The sequence below is a fragment of the Mytilus californianus genome, unplaced genomic scaffold (genome assembly GCF_021869535.1).
Source record: "Mytilus californianus isolate M0D057914Y unplaced genomic scaffold, xbMytCali1.0.p SCAF_3, whole genome shotgun sequence".
NCBI lineage: Eukaryota > Metazoa > Mollusca > Bivalvia > Mytilida > Mytilidae > Mytilus > Mytilus californianus.
The window spans coordinates 64226920-64245872 of NW_026262679.1; the positions used below are offsets into that span (position 1 = coordinate 64226920).

At 33.4% G+C, this 18953-nt stretch overlaps 1 protein-coding gene and 2 long non-coding RNA genes across 3 annotated transcripts in view; 2 read left to right on the forward strand and 1 right to left on the reverse strand.

Annotated features, from left to right (window-relative positions):
• The window catches only part of LOC127733122 (sodium- and chloride-dependent neutral and basic amino acid transporter B(0+)-like), a 115652-nt gene extending 107409 nt beyond the window's left edge, over positions 1-8243 (forward strand). Inside the window, exons 15-16 of the mRNA XM_052242430.1 lie at positions 3393-3560; positions 7345-8243. Coding sequence (XP_052098390.1) covers positions 3393-3560; positions 7345-7398 — 222 coding nt within the window. The 3' untranslated portion in view covers positions 7399-8243. The remainder of the gene's footprint in view (positions 1-3392; positions 3561-7344) is intronic.
• LOC127733213 (uncharacterized) overlaps positions 1-18953 on the reverse strand; it is a 288514-nt gene that overhangs the window by 255647 nt on the left and 13914 nt on the right. The gene's annotated exons all lie outside the window — the stretch shown is intronic.
• Positions 11025-14773, forward strand: LOC127733231 (uncharacterized). Its single transcript, XR_007996933.1, has 2 exons — positions 11025-12085; positions 12959-14773. It is a non-coding gene; the product is annotated as an uncharacterized LOC127733231 (long non-coding RNA).

An 18953-nucleotide genomic window follows, 5' to 3' on the forward strand; every position in this document is an offset into this window, starting at 1 on the left:
AAGTCTAAATTGAAAACAACGTTCAAACCTATGATTGCGTTGGATAAAAACCGCAATTTTTATACGTGTGCATGCAAAACAAATTTCTTGGTAGAGGGGTCTAAAGACTGCACAAACAACATTTTCCAAAAGACCAAAAAAGTGAAAAAAGTATATTCAAACAAAACGCATTTGACTAGCAGGTCGAACAACGGATGTTCTTAAACCCTGCTGACTGCCATGGCGATTGCCAAATAAACGGATCACCAGATGTAACAAAATTGATCTTAACTATTTATTTAATACCAAACAGAAAACAACAAACTCGCGGACAAGATGGTATACCGCAAACACGAGTTGCAAAAATGTGTACACCATATCCGGATTTCGACAATTAATGTCTCTTCAGTGATGGTAGGAGTCGAAATAGGATGAACGGATTATATAAACCCGAAGGCAAATATAATACAAGCCCAAACGAATAAATATAAACAGTATTAACATACATGGTAGAATGAAAAGTTATATACTTATATATTATACTATTAAACCATTCCTTACATTTAAACACTCTAATATGAAAGAGGCAGAAAATTTAAGTAATGAGGCTTAGCTATTGTCTATTGTTTGTTTGGTTACAAACCAATTTGCCTTGCTTGTTTTTGGGTAAGGTGGACGATATTATAATATCACAGAGGGCGTGGTTGCTTGTACTTATGACCTCTGTGTATTTGCTTTTGCAAATATGCTTTTATGTAGTGTTTATTATTTTATGCTATGTCATGAAACTCATGCTACTTCGGTTAATATCGTCATGGTGATTGGTTTTGAACAAATAATCTTGAAGGTTAGCCTATTCGCTATAATTGCCAGTATTTCAATGTATGCATGTGTACCTTGTTTGCTTTATGTTAACGGCATAAAAAGTACATGTCTCTTACACGAATCGCAACCAAATGCTTATCTATTACAAACACATGTGCCTATCCTTGCATGTTCGAGTAAGGTGTAATACCGGTATATTTCAAATGGTGCAGAGGACGTGTTTGCTTGTTTTTATGACCTCTGTGTATTTGTTTTTGCAGAGGGTGTGGTTGCTTGTACTTATGACCTCTGTGTATTTGCTTTTACAGGGATCGGTGTTGCCTGTACTTATGACCTCTGTATATTTGCTTTTGCAGAGGGCGTGGTTGCTTGTACTTATGACCTCTGTGTAGTTGTTTATGCAGAGGGAGTGGTTGCCTGTACTTATGATCTCTGTGTATTTGCTTTTGCAAATATGTTTATTATATATAGTTATTGTTTAATGCTTTGTCATGAAACTCATGCTACTTTGTTAATATCGTTATGGTGATTGGTCTGGAACAAATAATTGTAGTTAAGCCTATTCGCTATAATTACCAGTATTTTCAGACATATAGCCATTTTCACATGTTTGCCAGTATTTTAATACATGTTGCTAATGTAATAATTAAATTATGGTTACTAGTATAATTCATGTAGTTTTGGGTTGCGATGAACTTAATTTATAATTGTCATACCAATATATATATATATATATATATATATACTGAAGCATTGTAAGGTTGTTTGCTTATAATTCATAATAGGTTTACTATTAAAAATAACAATGGATAAGACATAAGTTATTAATACAGTGATAATAGTTTAAAGTTCATGCCCTCCATTTAAATACATATTAAAAAACTAAATTATCGCATTTTATACTTTAACATGTGTTACGTTTATTGTTCAAGAGTTAGATAGAGTTTGTTATATGATGCCAATTTTTGTTTTTTTTTGTTTTTTACATTTAAATTTTGTTTATTTCGTGTTTCAAATATGAACGAAGGGATCTGAGTCAGGGGCCTGGTTTTCAAAAGTATCTTACGACTAAGACATGTCTTACAATAATCTTTGGACATTTCATAGTCGTAAGATAAGTTTTCAAAAATGTCCCAAGTTATGATATGTCATAACTTTAATCGCAAACTTAAGATACCTCGCGACATGACTTATGATGGTCTTATGATTATCATAAAAGTTTCGACATAACTTTCACTGTTTTAATGTGATCAGTGTCATTTACTGCATTTATCCTTGCACAAGCAACCTCCAATGCTCTCTTTTTACATCTGTTTGATGTTGTGTTGCTCAGTCTGCTAAATAGTAAAGATGTGTTCTTCTCACCTTGTCAATTAAAATTTGAATCTTCCGAGACGTACAACTTAGACTCTTTGTCTTACTCATAATTTTGTATAATGAACATATTTATATATATTATTTCTCTCCTTATATAGTAGTTTATTAACGGATTTGCATGGGCATTTCGTTAAGCGGGTACTCGATGTACCAAATCTGAAAAGTGTTCATAATTAAATGACACTCAATGTATAATAATACATGAACGCGAAGTTCTAGAATTTTATTACTAGTGGAGATGCGAAATCTGAAAAGACGCTCAGTTAAGGAGTTTTTAAAATATATATAAACAAATTATCAACTCATTTCTTCTTCTTCTTCTTCTTCTTCTTCTTCTTCTTCTTCTTCTTCTTCTTCTTCTTCTTCTTCCACCGCTTCGAATTTGAACTTGTCCGATAGTCAGAGGGTTCCACGATATGTGAGACTAATATGTCTAGTGGTGCCATCAGGGTTTTGTTTGTGCATTGGGGTCTATAAAGGGGATACTTTGAGGAGCCAAAAGAAGGGAGGAGTTTACTATAGAATTCTATGGGATTTATATTTTTTTAATAATCAAATTATCATAACTTGAGAACAGTTAGTGATAGACACATGCTGTTTTCAGTAATGACCATGGGAACATATGGCCTACTTCAAAGTCAATAGGTCAATGGTCACTTATGACCTTTGACCTTTGACCTTGAACTTTTTTTTTCAATTTACACAATTAAATGTAGGAAAGTTATCAGATTAATTATCATATAATGCATTTGCCAATAAAGTATCTCATTGGAACTACTAATGTGTAAAAAAACAATATTAATGTGTTGAAATATAATGGAATTTCGATGCTACACTTTTTTTTACCACATAGTTGCTTTTGAAGAGAGTATGGGGATGAATATGGGAATGTTTAATTTCGAAAAACAAAACATTTTACAATCAAAAACTATAGGCCATAAATGCTTATAAATGTTGAAGACTTAAAACAGTTTACAATCGAAATATGTATGCTTATACATATATATATATATCTCTCCTGTTTCACATTTTCTGCCTATTGTCTTAAAAACTACGATCTATAATGATTTACCCTATTTTATCTTTGAAAGTTTCGCATAGTTTTTTGCTTTAGTTAACCTTATGTTTAAGAGAATTACACTATTGCATTGATTTCATAATAGTTTTCTTATGCTGTTTATGTTATACTACTTGCATTTTACTCATTTCAGCGTATGAGGTACTTAACGCACCCTTCAAATGAGTGGGGCCCTGCACTTGTTAAACACAGACGAGAGGCAAAGAAATTTATTGACAAGTGGGACACATCCTTTGAAGTAGATCCGCTTGGAAAAGAAGCATTGGAAAACGAAGTATCACCAAACGATATAAACATAGAGGTAAGAATAATGTGTGGGGAAATATGGTCTTTTATCATGTCCGTCCGTTATATGTTTGTAAACGAAAAAGCTCTAACATTTTACATATTAAGAATTTATTTGACAGAATTCATTCATACAATGTCTGATTGTACATACGTTTGACAACGCAAAAAACGCACAGTTGGTATAATGATTACATACAGTTACTATTGATTACAAATAGCATACAGCGTTGATACGGTTATTATCGATGCTGAATGAAATACTAACGTCTATAACCGTATATATGGTTCTTCCAATGGTGCACATTATTAGCTTGGAGATGTCATACAATATACTTTTCAGTACATATATTTTTTCAGTTTTTATGGGACAAAAATGTTACTCAAAGGTAGTGTTTTTGAATAAACCGGATAGGACGTATGGCAGAGAAAAGGTTACCATATTTTTTTAAGGCAAAGTTGTTGAACTCTTTTTGTGGTATTTACATGTATTCTATACTTTCGTACCTCAGATTTCCGGATTTTAATTATACTATATATTTCGTAAAATAAACAGCAACATTTATCATTTTCGACAATGATTGGTGTCTTGCCTGTTGACTCTGACCTTGTGCATCTTATCAACATGTTACCCTACTGGATAAAATATTTGCCGCTGGATATTAGTAGCCAATAGTCAAGTAGTTAATCCATAATTTCACAAACGTGTGTATTTTGGATAGACTTTTAATCACTTTCATCTTATGTTTAATTTTTCGTTCTTTTGTCCGATTATTATTGTTTTGATTGATTTATTGTTTATTATTGAAACGGTGGACACCAAGATTAGAATTAGATTTGCCACTTCTTTGTTATGATATTTTTTTTTAGGTTTTGGCGAAATCTATTACAGTCGCAGTCGTCATTAATTGTATTCCATAGATACAAAGATTTAGTTTAGAAGTTTGGCTGTACTCGTAAAAAACTTATTTCAAATGGAATAGCCCATTCCAATTTTTACGGTGATGTTGTTTACCGACCCCTGAAATTTAGATACGATCCGGATAAACAAATTAATCCTTTAAATAAACTTATTCTAAAAAGTTACCAAATCAACACTGGAATTAGATCTTTGAATATTGTTTTTATTGGTATAAATATTGATTTTGTTATCAGTAAATTAAAACCATACTAAATATTATTGTTATACACATGTGCACATTTACGGTACTACAATCTGTCGATGCCTACATTTTACCATTGCACAAGGTCATGTTTTTCTCTGACTGTTAATGACGTCTCTACCATGTTACACTAAATCCATTGGGTATGATATGTGTACTGATTGATATTTTAGTCGTAGATACATGATTATTAGTTGTTATTGGCTTTGAACTAGCTGTCAGTAACTCTGAGTACTCTCAGATCTGTATTTTGTGTCTTTTGTGTTGTGAGGGATGTTTATAATTACCCTGCTACGTCCGGTCTGTGTTTTGTTAGATGTTTTTCCGGTTTATAATGATCTGATGAGTTAAGCCCTTTCAACCGATGTTTATAGTTTGTTCTTATGTTGTGTTGTTACACCACTGTCCCAGGTTAGGGGAAGGGTTGGCGAATTCAAACATATTTTATCCCGCCACATTCTATATGTGCCTGTCCCAATTCAGGAGTCTGCAATTTAGTGGTCATCCTTTATTGCTGTGTCTTATATTTGTTTTTTGTTTATTGTTTTTCATAATTTGTTCTTGTGTTGTGCCGTAAACACCACTGTCTCAGGTTGGGGAGGGTTGGCGAATTCAAGCAAGATTAACCCCGCCACATTCTTTATGTGCCTGTCCTCAAGTCAAGAACATGAGTTCAGAGGTTGTTGTTGGTTCATGTCTGTCATATTTGATTTTGATGAATTGTTTTGTTATAAATTAGGCCGTTAGTTTTCTCAATTGAATTGTTTCAAATTTTTTTTTATGTCGGGGCCTTTTATAGCTGACTATACGGTATGGGTTCTTCTCATTGTTGAAGGTCTAACGGTTGCCTATAATTGCTTACACCCATTTCATTTGAACTTTGGTGGATAGGTGTTTAATTTGCAATCATACCACTTCTCCTTATTTCTATATAAAATCTTTATTGTTAAGTTCAAATATGACAGTGTTGATTTATGCTGGCAAACATAATTGTTATACCATAGATGTATAAATACATCTTTTGTTATACAAACCATTTTAGATGCATGTATCAAGACTACTGATTTTAGTAGGAGTTCATTTTTTAAGTAATAAAGAGGAAATATGGGCACACTGAATTAAGGCCGACCATAACTTTAGTAACTGTACACTAATATTACTTTTGTTTATCATGTTTACTTTATAGAATCATCCCTATTGCCTTTGTTAACCGATGCTATCTGATAACCAAGTTTGTTTCAGCTAACAAATTTACTTGGCTGCTACATTTTAAAACAGATCAGAACTTAAACACTTTATCCAAAATATAAATGACTTGAAGAATTTGATAATTATTGAAATGTACAGTGTACGCTAGCTGTTTGTGTTTGACGGAGTAATCAATATAATATCGTTTTGCAAATTTTAAGTAACTTTACATTGATATTCCTTCATTTATCAAGCATGCATATATGGTCGAAATTGACAACCGAATCCCTATATAAGTTATTTCCCCTGAATGATGATTTTTACCAATTTTTTGGCATTTTTGTAAAAAAAAACTAAATTAAATAGAGAGAAACTTTAAGACCCCAAATAAGATCTACAAATACGCCAACATGGCGAAATTTAAGATTGCTTATTAGACTAATTGCCCTTAAATTACGATTTTTTAATATTTGTTGATAGCTTTGCCAATTTAAAAAAATTTAATAGGTATTAACTGTTAAACAGCGATACATATCTTCAATAAAAGTTTAAAAATATCTTTAAATAAGATTTACAAATAAGCAAACATAACTGATTGCATTAAAAGTAAAAATTTAATATCAAAATGGCACATAGTATTTCCCAGGTAAGCGATTCATGCTCTTAGAGGTCTCTTGCTATTTGATAGAATACATAATTTTCTATTTAACCTGAACGAAAATTAGTTATTTTCGAATTTATTAAATAATGTGAATCATATTGCTCCAAAAGATCAATGCAAACTATCTTTTCTTGATATTGTAGTTTGTGTACCAGGTCAGGAAAGAATATGGCAGTTTTTTTTTCACTTGCTCCGTTGATTGATAGCGTTTGATTTTGTCAGTTTTTTTATGGACTTCCCCTTTGTCAATTTGTCTTGGAGTTCAGTATTTTTGTTGTACTTTTTTAATAACTCATAACTTACGAGGGATGCCACATGTGGAGCGGGATCTGCTTACCATTCCGTAGCACCTGAATTTTTGGTAGGGTTCGTGTTGCTCGGTCTTTAGTTTTCTATGTTGTGTTTTGTGTACTGTTGTTTGTTTTTTGGTCTCTTTTCTTCTTTTTTTTGCCATTGCGTTGTCAGTTCGTTTTCGAATTGTGAGCTCGCGTGTCCCTTTGGTATCTTTCGCCTCTCTCTTTCATAAGATCATCGAAAAATCATTCCCTAAAATACTGCAAATACTCACCCGAATGAGTTAAGTTGTTTTGTGATAAAGTCTATTTTTGGAATTGACAAGCGGTTTCGCCCTCCAAAATCTGACAAGTCGCTATAAGCTACCTTTCAATTTAAATATCTAGATACTGAACGTCCTGTACAATCATTCTTTTCCAGCAAAAATGTATGCGAATCGATCTAATCAAAATAAACATAAAGGAGTACGCTGTAATTTTGATCCTCTATTTCAGATTTATGACAAGTCTGGAAAAGAAAATCAGGCTTATGTTAGTGACAGGATGTGAAGACCGAGTTGACATAGAAAGTGTATGATAACAGGCGTGTATATTTAGGGAAAATATAGTTTCTCGCGTTGGTGGAAATATTCATATTCTGAAGCTGCATATATAAGAATAAAATGTTCTTGGTTTTTTTTTTTATAAATTTTAAGTAATTAGCTCAACAAGAAATATAAATGTATGAACTTTTTCTATGTCCGCCACAGTCCAGTCTCATATCGATGTCCTGTTCTCAAGTCTAAGTCCAGTTTTTCGGCATAATAACCTATAATCAATATCAAAATATTTCATCCTTACATCGACGTCTGTTATTTTTGGTTCATTTCATTGAAAAATTATTAAGAAAATGCTGTTGTCTTTCAAAATTACAGTTTTGATCAATCTTTAAGCATTCATGAAAAAACGAGAAACGAAAACACAAATGAACCACGCCAACAAACGACAACCAGTGAGCAACAGGCTCCTTTATAATACATATTATAATTAATTTTTACCGAAGAAATTGTTTTAATCCACTACTGCGCACATGAACTTTTCCAAATAAATAAAAATAGCAGAGTGGGGAAGTGTATGCTAACAATTTTTTTTATGATCTTGAATTGTATTTGACTTACCATTTATCGGAATACTTTACCTTTTAATTCTCTGATTCAAAGTGTATTTTACCTTTCTATAAAAGAAAACAATCTATGACTTAGATTTGAGAAAGAAGGAAAAAGTCGACGATTTTGAAAAGCGGTGACCGTACTCGTCGTACATAGATCTGAATCTAGCATATATGCCAGAAATATTATCATTAATACTTACATATTTAACCATTATAATATATGCATAAAATTATACGAAAAATATTAAGTAGTTATATTATAGTCTACAGTATCATTGTCAATTTGTTGTAAATTTGATATCCATGCTTTATTGTTTCATGTCTCTTGCGACGAATGTCACAGAATGCGACACATTGTGATGCTAATCCGATGTTTACGGAGGCGGCGACGTTAGCATTTCTATAAAGCTTCATATTATAGCAGATAGATTAGCTGAATACTGCTGTTTGTCTGACTATTTTCCTTGTAATATTGGTGTAAGACAAGGAGAAAATCTCTCTCCTTTTTTATTCTCCCTATATCTGAATGATTTGGAATCTTTTTTACAAATGCATGATGTTTTGGGACTAAGCTGTATATCTGAAGAAATTGAGAATGAGATGAATATTTATATTAAGCTTTTTGCTTTATTATATGCAGACGATACTGTTCTATTTGCTGAATCAGTTGAATCTCTTCAGTCTCAACTTAATACATTTAGTGAATATTGTAAACTTTGGAAACTTAGTGTAAATTCTAGTAAAACGAAAATTATGATTTTTTCTAGTGGACGTTTATCGCAAAATCCTCATTTTTATTTTAATAATATTGAATTAGAAGTTGTTAAAGAAATTCCATATTTGGGATTGACTTTTTCGAGGACAGGTAGCTTTGCAAGTACTAAAAAGATATTAGTTACTAAGGCATATCGAGCTATGTACGATGTACTTAAAAAGGGGAGAGTTCATAACCTTTCTGTGAGATGTCAGTATGATTTGTTCGATAAGATAGTGAAGCCTATTTTACTTTATGGGTGTGAAATTTGGGGGTTCAGTAATATAGATATTATAGAGAGAGTACATTTGAAATTTTGCAAGCTACTACTGAACTTGAAGAAGTCGACCCCAAACTTTATGGTTTATGGCGAACTTGGTGTCTATCCCATGGCAGTCTACATTAAACTGCGTATGGTAAATTATTGGTGTAGAATTGTCCACGGCAAAGAAAATAAGTTGTCACACATTTTGTATAACTTTATGTTTTTTAAATATTCACAGAATAATTGTACGTCTGAATGGGTTATTTTTATAAAAAATATTCTTGAAACATGTGGCTATAGTAATATCTGGTTAGCACAAACTGGCTTTAACACAAAATGGCTAAATAATAGTTTAAAACAGAAGTTATTTGACCAATTTCAACAAAACTGGCGTTCAGATATATGTAATTCGTCAAAAGGTTTATCGTACAGATTATATAAGGATAAGTTTGAATTCGAAAAATATTTAGATATATTACCAGATAGAGATAGGGTTATATTTTGTAGATTTAGAACTGGTAATCATAGATTACCAATTGAAACTGGTAGATGGATAGGTTTAGATAGAGAAAGGAGATATTGTAATTTATGTCAATGTCAAGAATTAGGTGACGAATTTCACTTTCTTCTGAATTGTAGATCCCTAGACGACTCAAGAAAACTGTTTTTGGATAATTGTTATTGTAACAGAGTAAATGTAATTAAATTTTGTAAATTATTACAAACAACACATAGAAATAAGTTAAAAAATATATGTAAATTTATAAAGGTTATAAATTCATTAGCAGGTCTTCCTGGTTAGCCTTTGTCTATCTGTTTTTCTATTATAATAACTAAATGATCTTGTATAGTAATTGTAACATTCATATCTTGTCATGTGCACAATTTATTTTGTATACTATGTATTATTATTTCATTCTTTGTACCAATGTGTATACAATGGTTTTAAAGAATAAAATTGTCTTGTCTTGTCTTGGTGCCTTATGAGTTTCATTAAGTTTGGAGCAGTTTGAGATTTTAAGACATTTTTGCTGTTTCTATGGTAACGGTATCCATTTTGAAAATTCCAACAACAGTTTCAACATCGACTATTATGCTATGTTATATATTCATGAAATTTGTTTCAGTTTGATCTTATAATCCTTAAGAAAATGCTGCTTTGATGTTTTTTCCCATAGAATCAATGTTAAACTTTTCTCAAGTTTCCATGGTAATGGCAGCCATTTTAAAATTCCAAGTACTGTTGGTACCTCAAGGCACCACTGCCAACATTTACATAAACTTTCAAGAGGATGACTCTTATAACGAAAGATTTAGAATTTGAATATTTTTTTACATTTTTGCAGTTTCCTTGGTAACGGCGGCCATTTTGAACCATTCCAATGTCTCTTGCACAACTTCACATGGCGGTTCATATTATGGTATAGTTCCATCAACAAAGGTCTGACCAATCTCGAGAAATAGCATGGACAAAATGTGTGGAACAATAAAAATAAAAAAGAAACTAGATTTGCCATTGCAAGCAATAGCGGATGGCACCCTTCCCACATTGCCACTAAACTGCAGCCATTTTGAAAATTTGAAACAGTATTTACACTTAAATACATCACAACATATTTGTTTGTAAATTTTCAGAAAGTTTTGAGCATTTTTCAATTTTTCACATTTTAGTAGTTTCCATGACAACGGCGGCCATTTTGGAAATTCCGAAGTCCAAATTCTTATCTTTACTTACCATTTACCATTCATAATGAGTTTCATTAAGTTTGGAGTATTTTGAGATTTTTGGACATTTTTGTTGTTTCCATGGTAACGGTGTCCATTTCGAAAATTCCAACAACAGTTGACTTATGCAATGTTATATATTACTAAAATTTATTTCAGTTTGATCTTATATTCCTTAAGAAAATGCTGCTTTGATGTTTTTTCCCATAGGATCAATGTTAAACTTTTCACCAGTTTCCATGGCAATGGCAGCCATTTTGAAAATTCCAAGTACTGTTGGTACCTCAGGGCACCACTGCCAACATTTACATAAACTTTCAAGAGGTTGCCTCTTATAACGAAAGATTAAGAATTTTGATTTTTTTTTTACATTTTTGCAGTTTCCATGGTAACAGCGGCCATTTTGAACCATTCCAATGTCTATTGCACAACTTCACATGGCAGTTCATATTATGGTATAGTTCCATCAACATGGGTCTGACCAATCCCGAGAAATAGCATGGACAAAATGTGTGGAAGAATAAAAATGGTAACGGCGGCAATTTTAAAAATTCCAAAGTCGAATTACAGCTACATATGGTGCTACCTGTAATAATCTATCATTATATAACATAAAAGTACATAGGAATAATTCAACACTATCACATGACTAATCACATGACTATTGTTCTAGAATGTTCCATGAAAATTGACCCCCTAAAATAATGCCAAGATGACCCTGGGCTGAAATAAAAAATGTGGAATGGACACCTGGACATCGGTCTCTTGTATTACACAAAACTTAAAGGTTCTACCAGTAGCGAATCAATAGTCGAAAAATGACCCCACCCATGTTCCGGCCCCCAAATAGTGCCAAGTTGACCCCTATTTGAAATAAAAAATAGTGAATGCACCCCTAGGGATACCACCCCAACATCATACCAAATGTAAAGTTTCCATCATTTAAGGCTTGGAAGAAAATAGTCGGACAAATTAGGGTTAAGAAGAATAATAATAATAACTAGATTTGTAATTGCTAGCAATAACGGATTGCACCCTTTCCCCCATTGCCAGGGTAACGGCAGCCATTTTGAAAATTCCAAAGTCAAAGAGTGCATCTACAGATGCTGATTTACATTTTTGTAAAGTTTCAATAAGTTTGGAGCATTTTGAAATTATTGACATTTTTGCAGTTTCTATGGTAACGGCGGCCATTTTGAAAATTCCTAAGTCAAACTGCAAATCAGCACATGCCAGTTACCATTTCTGTGAAGTTTCTTTCCATTTGGGGCACTTTGATTTTTTTCGCATTTTTTGCTGTTTCCATGGAAACGGCGGCCATCTTGAACCATTCCATACCAAGGTGCACAACTTAACATTTGGTTCCTCATTATAGTAAAGTTCCATCAACATTGGTCCATTAAATTCCGAGAAACACGACGGACAAAATGTGTGGAAGAAGAATAATAAAAACTAGATTTGAAATTGCAAGCAATAGCGGATGGCACCCTTCCCCCGTTGCCAGGTGAGTCGCAGCCATTTAGAAAATTCCAAAGACAAAGAGTGCATCTACACATGCAAATTATCCTTTTTGTAAAGGAGCATTTTGAAATTTTGGACATTTTTGCTGTATTCATGGTTTCGGCGGCCATTTTGAAAATTCCAACTTCAAAATGCAACTCTGCCCATGCCAGTTACCATTTCTGTAAAGTGTTATCCAGTTTGCAGCATTTTGATTTTTTTTTTAAATTTTGGACATTTTTGCTGTATCCATGGTTACAGTGGATAATTCCAAAATTCTAAAAGCAGACATCTCATTGCCACATGTCATGTTATATATCAATACAGTTTCATTGACTTTGGTAAATACTCTTTAAGAAAATGCTGATTTTATGCATTTTCCCATAGGGTCAATGTAAAACTTGCCCCATGTTTCCATGACAACGGCGGCCATTTTGGACTATCCAAATATTGTCTTGACATCTTAGCATAATGGGTAACATTTTCAGAAAGTTTCATCCAGTTGGGTTTATAACGAAAGAGTAAGAATTTTTGATATTTTAGCTGTTTCCATGGTTACGGCAGCCATTTTGAAAATTCCAAAGTCAAACTGCAAATCAGCACATGCCAGTTACCATTCCTGTGGAGTTTCTTCCAATTTGTAACACTTTGATTTTTTTCGCATTTTTGCTGTTTCCATGGAAACGGCGGCCATTTTTTACCATTCCATAGCAAGGTGCACAACTTTACATGGGGGTCCTCATTATAGTAGAGTTCCATCAACATTGGTCCATTGGATTCCAAGAACTCGCGCGGACAAAATGTGTGGAAGAAAAATAAGAAAAAAAAGAAACGTAGAATAACAGTATGTCACCCCAACTCCGTTGAGGGTGCCATAACTAGAATTGCCATTGCAAGCAATAGCGGATGTCACCCTGGTACGCCAATTGCCACTAAGTGGCAGCCATTCCGAAATTTCTTAACATTTGATTAACAAGTTCACTTCACAATTCATCATTCTGCTAATTTTCAGAAAGTTTAAAGCATTTTGATTTTTTTATGTTTGAACTGTTTCTATGGCAACGGCCGCCATTTTGATAATTCCAAAGATGGTTGGCAAGTCTTTGCATGCCAAGTAACATTTCCACAAAGTTTTCTTCATTTCGGATATAACATTCAATGTCTGTATAATTAATCTAAGACTAATGTTCTGGAATGTTCTATAAAAATTCACCCCCTTAAATTATGCCAAGGAGACCCCCTAGCTGAAATAAAAATGTTCCATGTTGAAGTGTACATGAGTCTCTTTATATCATAGGAGTTTCATATAATTTAGAACACATTTCTATTTTTCACATTTTTGCTGTTTCCATGGCAATGGCAGCCATTTTTTTAATTCCAAAGTCAGGTGCACAACTACACATGAGGATTAACATTATGCTAAAGTTCCATCAACATTGGTCCATTCAATTCCGAAAACTAAGCTGGACAAAAAATGTGGAATAAGAATAATAAATTAGATTTGCCATTGCAAGCAATAGCGGATGTCACCCTTCCCCCATTGTCACTAGATTGCAGCCAGTTTTTAAATTTTAAACAGTGAATGCACATATATATTGATGGCTATACATCTTTCTGTAATTTTTTAGAACATTTAGCGGATTTACAAATTTAACGCATAATTTTTCCTTTTTTGCCTTGTTTCCATGGTAACGGCAGCCATTTTGGAAATTCCAACGCCAATTGCTGCTTCCACACATGACAGTCAACATTATTGTGAAGTTTCATTAAGTTTGAAGCATTCTGAAATTTTTGAAATTTTTGCTCCTGTATCCATGGTAACATAGTAGTTCCAATGATTGTCAAAATCATTAAAAACCTGTATATAATGGACAACTATATTGTATAAAAATTTGATGATTTTAAGTTAAAGCGTACCAAAATTATTCACCAAACCCTGAAGTTTTTGGAGCATTTTGACCTTTTTGCATTGTTTCCATGGTAACGGCAGACATTTTGGAAATTCCAACGCCAAATTCCACATCTACCAATGTTGCTCATTGTTACTGTGAAGTTTCAAAAATTTTTGAGCATTTTGATATTTTTGAAATTTTTGTTTTTTAGTTTCCATGGCAACATAGTAGTTCCAATGATGGCCAAAATCATCCAAAAACCAGTATATAGTGGGCACCTACATGGTATTAAAATATAATGATTCTAAGTTTAAGCATCTCCAAATAATTCACCAAAACCAAAAACTGGATTTTTTCACATTTGTTCCGTTTCCATGGTAACGGCAGCCATTTTTAATGTTCTTAAGACCTACTGCAACCCGAAATTTTGTGTTCCTCATTATAGTTAACTATTATTAAGATTGGTTCCATTGGCTCCAAAAACACTGCAGGACAAAATTAGGTGGAAGAATAATAATAATTATAATAAAAAAAAGAAACGGAGGAAAAGCAATATGTCACCCGACATTGTCGATCGGGTGACAAAAAAAGAATCGAACAATAACAATATGTCACCCGACCTCCATCAGGGTGACATAGCTAGTAATCATGTGTAAGGATGCTAACACAAAAGTCGCCAAAACGGACCCCAATCATTTTTTCTGCGGTATCCATGGTAACGGCAGCCTTTTTGGAAATTCCAAAGTTAAATAGCACATCATCATATGCCAGTTAACATTTGTGTAAAGCTTCATTCAGTTTGAAGCATTTAAAAAAAATCACATTTTTGCAGTTTCCATTGTAACGGCGGTCATTTTGGAAATTTCAGAGTCAAATACCACTTCTACATATGCCAGTTAACATTTGTGTAAAGTTTTATTAAGTTTGAAGCAATTTTAAATGTTGCATATGGTGCTACCCATAATAATATACCATCATGTAACATTTTATGTCTCTAGAATTAATTCAACACTGATGTTCTAGAATGTTCCATGAAAATTCACCCCCCTCAAATTATGCCAAGGAGACCCCCAGCTGAAATAAAAAATGTTCCATGTTGAAGTGGACATGTGTCTCTAAATATTCATAGAAGTAATCATAATTATATCTACTCTACATACAGCAGCTAATTTAAGAAATGTTAAAAATTAGGCCCCTAATTATGCCAAGTGGACACCCTGGTATCATGAATTTTGGGTTCTGCAACCCTCATGATACAGACCCATACCCATAATAAATATAAAGTTTCCATCCTCTATAGCTTCCAAGAAAATGGTAGGACAGTTTAAGGGGTCAGAAAGAAAAGAATAAGAATATGGAGCATTTTGAAATTTTACACATATTTGCTGTTTCCATGGCAACGGCGGCCATTTTGGAAATTCCAAAGTCAAAAGTCTCATCTATACTTGCCAGTCAACATACATAATAAGTTTCAGTAACTTTGGAGCATTTTGAAATTTTGGACATTTTTGCTGTTTCCATGGTAACGGTGACCAATACCAAAATTTTAATGACAGGTACCCCATTGGTACATGAGAGGGAACATACCATTAAAGTTTCACTGAGTTTAACCTACCATATTAAGAGAGGAAATGCTACTTAAAGGTTTTTAGAAGGGTTTTTAGAGCATTTTGACCTTTTTTGTATTGTTTCCATGGTAACGGCAGCCATTTTTGAAATTCCAACGCCAAATACCACATTTGCAAATGTTGCTCATCATTACTGTGAAGTTTCATCAAGTTTGAAGCATTTTGAAATTTTTGATTTTTGTTGCTGCAGTTTCCATGGCGACATAGTAGTTCCGATCATTGTCAAAATCATCCAAAACCTGTATATAGTGGACAACTACATTGTATTAAAATTTGATGATTTTAAGTTTAAGCATACCCAAATAAATCACTAAACCCTAAATTTTTATTTTTTCACCTTTTTTCTGTTTCTTTGGTAATGGAGGCCATTTAAAAAATTCCAAAGGTGTCGTGCATAACTAGAGTTGGTGGTCCTCATTGTGGTACCCATTCAATAGAATTGGTCCATTAATCTATGAGAAAACGGGCGGACAAAAAAAGGTGGAATAATAATAATAATAACTTGATTTGCCATTGCAAGCAATAACGGATGGCACCCTTCCCCCATTGCCAGGCGAGCGGCAGCCATTTAGAAAATTCCAAAGTCAAAGAGTTCATTTACACATGCAAATTATCATTTTTGTTAAGTTTCATTTAGTTTGGAGCATTTTGAAATTTTGGACATTTTTGCTGTTTCCATGGTTACGGCAGCCATTTTGAAAATTCCAACCTCAAAATGCAACTCTGCCCATGCCAGTTACTATTTCTGTATAGTTTCATTCAGTTTGCAGCATTTTGATTTTTTTTTGAAATTTTGGACATTTTTGCTGTATCCATGGTTACAGTGGATAATTCCAAAATTCTAAAAGCAGACATCTCATTGCCACATGTCATGTTATATATCAGTACAGTTTCATTGACTTTGGTGAAATACTCTTTTAAGAAAATGCTGATTTTATGCATTTTCCCATAGGGTCAATGTAAAACTTGCCCCCAGTTTCCATGACAACGGCGACCATTTTGGACTATCCAAATATTGTCTTGACATCTTGGCATACTGGGTAACTTTTTCATAAAGTTTCATCCAGTTGGGTCTTATAACGAAAGAGTTAGAATTTTTTATATTTCAGCTGTTTCCATGGTAACGGCAGCCATTTTGAAAATTCCGAAGTCAAACTGCAAATCAGCACATGCCAGTTACCATTCCTGTGGAGTTTCTTCCAGATTGGAACACTTTGATTTTTTTCGCATTTTTGCTGTTTCCATGGAAACGGCGGCCATTTTTTACCATTCCATAGCAAGGTGCAAAACTTTACATGGGGGTCCTCATTATAGTAGAGTTCCATCAACATTGGTCCATTGGATTCCAAGAACTCGCGCGGACAAAATGTGTGGAACAAAAATAAGAAAAAAAAGAAACGTAGAATAACAGTATGTCACCCCAACTCTGTTGAGGGTGCCATAATTATAATAATAAAGAAACGGAGGAAAAGCAATATGTCACCCGACATTGTCGCACGGGTGACATAATAAGAAACGGGACAAACACATAAAGTCTCCAAAACTCCGTTTTGGCGACTTAACTAGTAATCCTGTGTTAGGATGCTAACACAAAAGTCGCCAAAACGGACCCAAAATCATTGTTCTGCGAAATCAATGGTTTCATTATATGCTAGGCAACATTTGTTTTAAGTTTCATTAAATTTGAAACATTTTGAAGTTTTTCATATGTTAGCCGTTTCCATGGTAACGGCGGCCATTTTAGAAATTCCAAACTCAAAAGTCAAGTCTACATAAGCTAGGCAACATTTGTTTTAAGTTTCATTAAATTTGAAGCATTTTGAAGTTTTTCATATTTTTGCTGTTTCCATGGCAACGGCGGCCATTTTATAAATTCCAAAGTCAAACTGCAGCTGCAATTTGTTCTCTCCTTAATTATATACCATCATATACCATTTAATGTCTCTAGAATAAATTTAACATTGATGTTCTGGAATATTCCATGAAAATTCACCCCCTAAAATTATGCCAAGGAGACCCCTACTGAAATAAAAAAAGTTCCATGTTGAAGTAGACATGTGTCTCTTAATATTCATAAAAGTAATCATAATTCCATCTACTCTACATACAGTAGCAAATTTAAGAAATGTAAAATAAATTTGACCCCACCCATCTTTGAGCCCCCTAATTATGCCCAGATGACACCCTGGTATCATGAACATTGGGTTCTGCAACCCTCATGATGAAGACCCATACCCAGAAAAAATATAAAGTTTCCATCCTCTATAGCTTCCAAGAAAATGGTAGGACAGTTTAAGGGTTTAGAAAAAGAAGAATAAGAACTAGAATTGCCACTGCAAGCAATAGCGGATGTCACCCTGGTTCCCCAATTGCCACTAAACGGCAGCCATTTCGAAATTTTTCCATCAGTGAATGCAGATATATGCATTACAACAGATCTTTCTGTCGGTTTTCATAGCGTAAAGTACGTTTTTTCAATTTTCAACAATTGTGCTGTTTCCATGGCAACGACGGCCATTTTGAAAATTCAAAATCTACATTTATGTATGATGTTTAACATTTTTGTAAAGTTTTATGAAGTTTTGAGCATTTTGATATTTTTGCCTTGTTTCCATGGTAACGGCAGCCATTTTGGAAATTCCAAAGTGAAATGCCACATCTAGATTTGCCAGTCAACTGTTCTGTAAAGTAACATACATTTTTAAAGAATTTTGAAAATTTTGATATTTTTGATCAGTTTCCATGGCAACATTGTAGATCTTGTAGATTCCCAAAATCATCCAAAACATGTATATAGAAGACAGCTACAATGTGTAAAAATTTGATGATCCAATATTCAGGCATACTCAAATTATCCACTAAAAACTAAAATCTCATTTTTTCACTCTTTTACTGTTACCATGGTAACAGTGGCCATCTTGGAAGTGCCAATTCTCACTGCACTTATGGCAATGGTGGTTAACATTATTGTATAGTTCCATTACAATTGGTCTATACGATTCCGAGAAATAGTATGGACAAAATGTGTGGAATAATAATAAAAATAATAAAAAAAAGAATCGTACAATAACAATATGTCACCCGACCTCCGTCAGGGTGACATAATAATAATAAGAAGAAACGGGACAAAAACAATAAGTCTCCAAAACTCCGTTTTGGGCACTTAACTAGATTTGCCATTGCAAGCAAT